A 6897-nucleotide genomic window follows, 5' to 3' on the forward strand; every position below is an offset into this window, starting at 1 on the left:
GCAATTTTTGAAGATGTGAAGGTGAAGCGAAGGTTGCAAGTAAAATCATCAAGAAATAGAAACACCAAAAATGTGGTAAGACTACTAGGAAAGGCTGTGAGATGTGAGCCATGGATCTAGGCTAAAAAAAGGCAGTTAACTACATATTACAATCAATCAGGATGCAGAGAAAGGTCTGCCAAGGCCTTGTGGAGATTGATTTTCACTACTGTGTATATAAGTATAAAAAGGTACTAAAATTTTAGCAATGAGAAACACAAGTTATAACTCTAATGAACATAAATTACAATCTCAAGTATTGTGTACACATTTCCAAAATATATATGCAAAAGTATATATCAGCATTATTTGTACTAGACAAAAGTGCAAAAAAGTGTTTATTAAAATAAGACTGGATAAAGTATGCTGTATACATATAATGAAATATGATAGAACAATATTATTATTATCTCTATACTTAAATTTTATAAGGAATGTTTTTCCTATAATTCATTATTTTTGCAGTACTTAGGATGGAACCTAAGCATTTTACCTCCGAGCTACACCCCAAGCCCTATTTCTTATTCTTTATTTTGAAATAGAGTATCACTGAGTTGCAGAGTGCCTCCCTTAGTAGCCGAGACTGTTCACAAACCGCGATCCTCCTGTCTCAGCCTCTCAAATGTTGGGATTACAAGCATGGGCCACCATGCCCAGCTCCTGAAATCTTTGATCTACTAATAACATATTTATTTTATGTATAATATTGCCAGGGAAAATACTACATGTATTGAAACGACAAAAATTATTTGAGGTAAAACTCTCTTGGATTATGTGTTTAAGTTATATAGCTTATAACTAGAAAAGCTGAAATTTGAATCTGACATTTGTGATTTCAGTAACAGTGCTATATCTATGCCACTTTACTTTTTTCAGTTTTGTATAATTTCTGGGCAGTAGATAGTCTTTGTGATAGTAGCTTTGTAGCAAGGCATTTACGTAAAAGGAGAGGATTAAATTAAATATATATGAGGAGTAAGCAAAATAATGGTTAATGCCAACATATATTTTATTTTACTGATACAATATGGACCTAATGCTATACTGTTAACATTTTCCTACTAATAAATCTTTTCAGAGTATATAATTAAACTTAATTATTTTAAACATGTATTTCTGGTGTAATTAGCTTATTACAATATATAATTTTTATAGTTTTAATGCATATATACATCTTTGCAACCACTACCACAATCAGGATATAGACAATTTCATTACCTTAAAATATCTTCTTATCCTGTTTCTTTACAGCACTGAATTCAAATACATCTAAGCCTTCTCATGTAAATAAAATAATAAAAAATATAATGCCATATGATTTAATAACACACTATGTACATATTTGTCACTGCTTTCTTTTATTGAGCAAAATTATTCTGAAATCCACCCACATTGTCATAAAATTAATAGTTTTTTATTGCTATTAGGATTTAATTGAAGACTATATTGCCATTTTCTTTCAGAAACAGAGATTTAACTTAGGAAAGCAAGGGCTAGACATTCAAGGTAGAAATCTGACTATTTGTAGAGTGAATGGCATATACCTCTGTTTTTACCATTTACTTATCCATAAAAGAAAACTTGATACCAAAGCCAGTGTTGAGACACAATTTAATTTTTCCACTTACACCCATTTGATGCATGTTACCTCTGTGTTTGCACAAAGACTGGACCAATTAAATATCCACCACCAATAAATGAAAATGCAGCACATTCCATTTCCAGTAATGCACACCTTTATTGTATTATCTTCATTGTATTCATTTAATGAATAATGTTAGAATAATATTAGAAACTAAAGAGTTTAATGTTTATATGCATCATGCAGTTTGGTAACTGCTTCCCATAGATTTACTTATTCTTTCCTCTAATATATACAATACTATGAGTATATTATTGTTTACATTCATGTTACAGATTAAAATCCCTTAAACACCAAAATGATAGGGAAGTTATGCTAGATCACAAATGGCTGAGTAACAGCTAATATTTAGCATGCAAAGTTTGATTCAAGATCACTAGTTGTAAATAAGTTATATTATCTGCTTTCAGTAGATTTTACATAAAACTATATTTTTATTACTTTATTTCTTTTTTGAGTTGCTGATTCATGTTCTTCATATTTTCCCTTGAGTGTAGAATTTGTTTAGATTTAATATAAATATAGCCCGCCGCATCCGCCATCTTGAAAAAACCACCACCACCGGTGGTGCAGCGGGACCACCACGCCCCGGGCCGCAGGCTCAGCCCCGATTGGCCCCAGGGCGCAGAGGCCCGTCCCCGCTTGCTGCAGCGCTGCGAGAGCGCCCATGACGCGAGCCATGGAGGACCTGATGTCCACGCTACTGGGCTGCAGCAAGCCACACCTGGAGAAGCTGACCCTGTGCATTACCCGCATCCTGGAATCTTCCCCAGGTGTGACAGAGGTGACCATCCTAGAAAAGGCTCCTGCTGAACATCATATGATTTCGATATGGGAACAAAAAAACAACTGTATGATTCCATGAGGATATGAAGAACTTCTACCTGATGACCAATGGCATCCACATGACATGGAGTGTAAAACTAGATGAACATATCATTCCATTGGGCATCATGACAATAAACAGCATCTCAAAACTGACTCAGCTCAACCAGTCTTCCATGTATTCACTTCCTAATGCACCAACTCTGGCAGACCTGGAGGATGATACATATGAAGCCAGTGATGACCAGCCAGAGAAGCCTCACTTTGACTCTCGCAATGTGATATTTGAGCTGGATTCATGCAATGGAACTGGGAAGGTTTGCCTTGTCTACAAAAGTGAGAAACCAGCATTAGCCCAACACACTGAGATCTGGTTCCTAGACAGAGCGTTATACTGGCACTTTCTCACAGATAGTTTTACCGCCTATTATTGCCTGCTTATCACCCACCTGGGCCTGCCCCAGTGGCAGTATCCCTTCACCAGCTATGGCATTAGCCCACAGACCAAGCAATGGTTCAGCATGTATAAACCCATCACCTACAACACAGACCTGCTCATGGAAGAGACTGACTCCTTTGTGAACAAGCTGGATCCCAGCAAAGTATTTAAAAGCAAGAACAAAATCGTAATTCCAAAAAGGAAAGGGCCTATGCAGCCTGCAGTTTCTCAGAAAGGGCCTTCAGGTTCTTCCACCTTTAAGCCCTCCACTGGGTCTGGAAACCCTGTCCGGAAGTGAGCACCTCCACTCCTAGCTCTTGACCAGCCCAACAGTGATGATTTCCATGCACAGATGGCTCCAATCTTAGATTCTGTAACTAACTGACTGCATCATCTTGAGGGGCAAAAACCCTACGCCTTTTACTCCCATTCAACATTAGCCAGTAGTTGGAAGGGCATACAGAATTATCCCCAAGAATTCTTCACAGTAGTTTATGCTAGGCCATACCTCCAAAAACTGCTTTAGAATTTCATACTTAATTTAAGAGGTCAGATAAATCTATTGAAAGCTTTACTCTTGACACCAATCTTTAAGCCCTTAGCAGTGATTAGAGAAGTTTTCCAAAGAAACCACTGCTTTTGACTTATGAAATATTAGAAATATACTGTTTAATCAGAAGCCACTGGTCACATGTGACTAAACTTATATGAAAAATTCATATCTTCAGTTGCATTAACCCTTTACAAGTATTCATATGGCAAGTAGATTCCATGGTAACCAGTATAGAGATATGGAACATTTTCATCTCAGAAAGTTCTTTTGGACAACACTGCATCATATTTTCATATAGCATTATTTATATGTTCTTTATATCCTTTACCGTGAACATATGCCAATCTGCTCATTTTTAATTTTGTTTTCTATAAAGCTTGCCCTCATTCATTTCCTATGGTTTTTGCTTCTAGTTTTGTGTTATGATGTTTGTATATTTGCCAAAATTAATTTTAAGAAGAGATATACTTCTGCTATTCTATATTCTACCTATTAAAAACAAACTCAGAAGGACTGTGCATAAAGAATTGATGTCTGTTTCCTGACCCTGCAGCCCTGAAGTGGGCAGAAGAAAGCCTTTATTCTGGTTCTCAGCAAGGGAAGTAGGGAATCACCTACCCAACCCCAAGGTATTTGTGTGGCATTTTTTTTTTTTTTACTGAAAGCCCAGACGATGGAGAATAAAGACTGAGGAACAGGAGTCTGTACCATCTGCACACTTCAGCCCTGACTGGCTCACTTGCTCTCCTTCCTGACTTCTCTCCCATGCAGTGCTTGTCCATGCTTACTTTCTTTGCACTACTTTTTATGCTAACCAAACCAGGACATCTCTTCTGTGACCTCTTTTATGGAACTAAAAGAAGTTCTCACAGTTCTCCACCTGCATGTCTGCTTTGATACTTTAAACACTTGAGAAGTTTTAAAACATTTGATTATTAATTGTAATGATAAATGCTTGTGAGAAAGAGGCATTGATCCTCCATCTACCAATTTCTATAGTCTATTAAAAATGCCAAGAAAAAAAATAATAATATAAATATATATCATATATATTGGCTTCTTTTCTCACATTTGTTTCAAGTAGTTTTTCTATCTTGCTTTTTTACTTAGTTCAAAGTAATTTTATTTCAAAAGTGTTTTAGTACCATCAAAACTAAATTAATGCTTCAAAGGTATTCATTTATCATCAAAACTCAATATTTACCTATTTAATAAACAGTTAAATAATTCATCTCATATTATTTCTATTTTAATATTTACTATGATAATATATTTACTAGCTATAATATTAAAAACTTTAATTTACCTTCAATTTTCAATATTCATAAACTTGCTTTTCTTTTCAAATATGGTATATTTATCTAATTGCTTATACAACAAATTTTCACAGACTTTGTAACTTAAGATAGGATAAATTTATTCTCTTACACTTTTGTGAATCAGAAGTATAAAACTAGTCTTACTCAGCTAAAATCAAGGTATAGGCAGAGATGTATTTCTTTCAGAGATGATAGGGGAGAACTTATTTTATTGCCTTTTCCAGTTCCTAAAATTTACCTTAAATCCTTGGCTCCTGCTCACCTTTCATCTTTAAGCCAATGATGATTAATCTAGTTTTTCATACTGTGTCACTTTGAAATGAACATCTCTACTCTTGTGATTAAATTGGACTCGCCAGGGATAATACAATATAATCTCCTATTTTAAGGTCAATTAGATCAAAGCTTTAATTTATCTTTGCTATATAGCCTAACATATGTACGTGTTTCAGGGATTGATACAATTGCTTTTATCCCAAAATCATCTTGTGAATTACACTGATTATATCCTTTTTCATTCTTCTGCTTTCTTTATTTTTATATATCTATCTGCATTAAGAAATGTTTTAGTATGTTCTGTTTTTTCTTCAGATCACATAAATATTTTGACTTTTAATAAAGAAATGTTTTAGTTATTATTTTTCATAGCTTTTGTTTGATTACTTGTTTGTATATCTACTTAAAAGTCTTCTGGTGAAAAGCTTCCACTAGTTCTTGAGTTTTTTTGTTTTTTTTTTTGTTGTTTTTTTTTTTTGTACTTCTAGACAGAAGGCACAAAAATTTCTCTTTAAAACCAGGTGTGGTGGAACACGTTTGTAATCCCAGCATTTGGGAGGCTGAGACAGGAGTATCATGGTTCACAGGTAGCCTCGGCTGCTTAGTGAGGCCCTCTGCAACTTAGTGAAAGACTGTTTCAAAATAAAGAATAAAAAATAGGACAGGGAGTGTAGCTTGGAGGTAGATTGCCCCAGGAGTCTATCCCCAGACCCACAAAAAAAGTTTCTTTCTTTTGAATTAATTCACTTTAAACTGACATGCTTATGGAGACCCTTATCAGATCTCTAGTTCTGGGAGCCAATTGATATGTTATTTTTAGGGTAAGTTTTATTTTTTAACCCAGGATTCATCCAGTGAAGCTTTATGTTGCTTTAATGCAATATTATTTTACCTTTAATATCTTCTTTAAATAATGGTCAAAATTTTGGAATTAAAAATACAGCCAGGCATGGTGGTGCATGCTTATAATCCCTGCACTTGGGAAGCTGAGACAGGAGGATCACACAGGTTTGAAGCCAGCCTAAGGGAATAGTGAGGCTCTCAGCAACTTAGTGAGACCCTGTTTCCAAATAAATAGGTCTAGGAGTATAGCTTTTAGGTAGAAAGCCTCTGGGTTTCACCCCTAGTACCACCAAAACAAACAAACAAACAAAAAATAATACAATATTTATCATAAAGAGACACCAAAACATTTTCTTTGGCTTATTCAATCCTAACTTTTATTTTTTATGATTACACATTCTAAAATACAATGGGACCTATACACTATATACTAAAGAATGTATAGTGTCTCACTATACATTCTTTATCCGTTACTCCTCTACTTCTACTTATTTTTTATGTATGGCCTTATTTTTATATCAAATTTTTAAACAAATACAAACAAATGTAGGAATAGAGCAATGCAACTTGTGTTTTGAAACAATACATTTACAATAAAAAGTTGATATTTATCTTCTGGTTGATATAGACTCAGGGTACTTAGGACATACTGCTTCCTTCTTATGCATCAAATTATGTTTCTTTCTTTATAAAAGTTGCAAACACTTTTCTATTTCACTTAGTAAAACTTGAAGTCCATTGACATTATTGTTCTTAACACTCTTAATCCTGTTATTCCAGTCATTCATTAATAGATGTATCTCTCACAGTATATATTTGGGGGTTTCTATTTTAAAAGTGCTTATTTGATTTTGTTAGAGATTAATTTTAGGAAGAGGGGATTTAACTTTAGATTTAACATGTATGAAATTTTACTTTCATTCTTTTTATTTGTATAAATGTGAGTTGAGGTATAAAAATA

General features: G+C 34.3%; 1 protein-coding gene across 1 annotated transcript; it reads left to right on the forward strand.

Annotated features, from left to right (window-relative positions):
* Positions 1-2360: 2360 nt before the first annotated feature.
* On the forward strand, positions 2361-3243 carry LOC308279340 (tubulin polyglutamylase complex subunit 2-like; the record flags this gene model as incomplete). The annotated part of the gene is given in 2 exon segments (XM_080719398.1): positions 2361-2543; positions 2545-3243. Coding segments are annotated over 2 exon segments (882 nt in total).
* Positions 3244-6897: the final 3654 nt, after the last annotated feature.

This window comes from Muscardinus avellanarius, assembly GCF_963383645.1.
Source record: "Muscardinus avellanarius genome assembly, chromosome: X".
In the NCBI taxonomy this organism is placed as follows: domain Eukaryota; kingdom Metazoa; phylum Chordata; class Mammalia; order Rodentia; family Gliridae; genus Muscardinus; species Muscardinus avellanarius.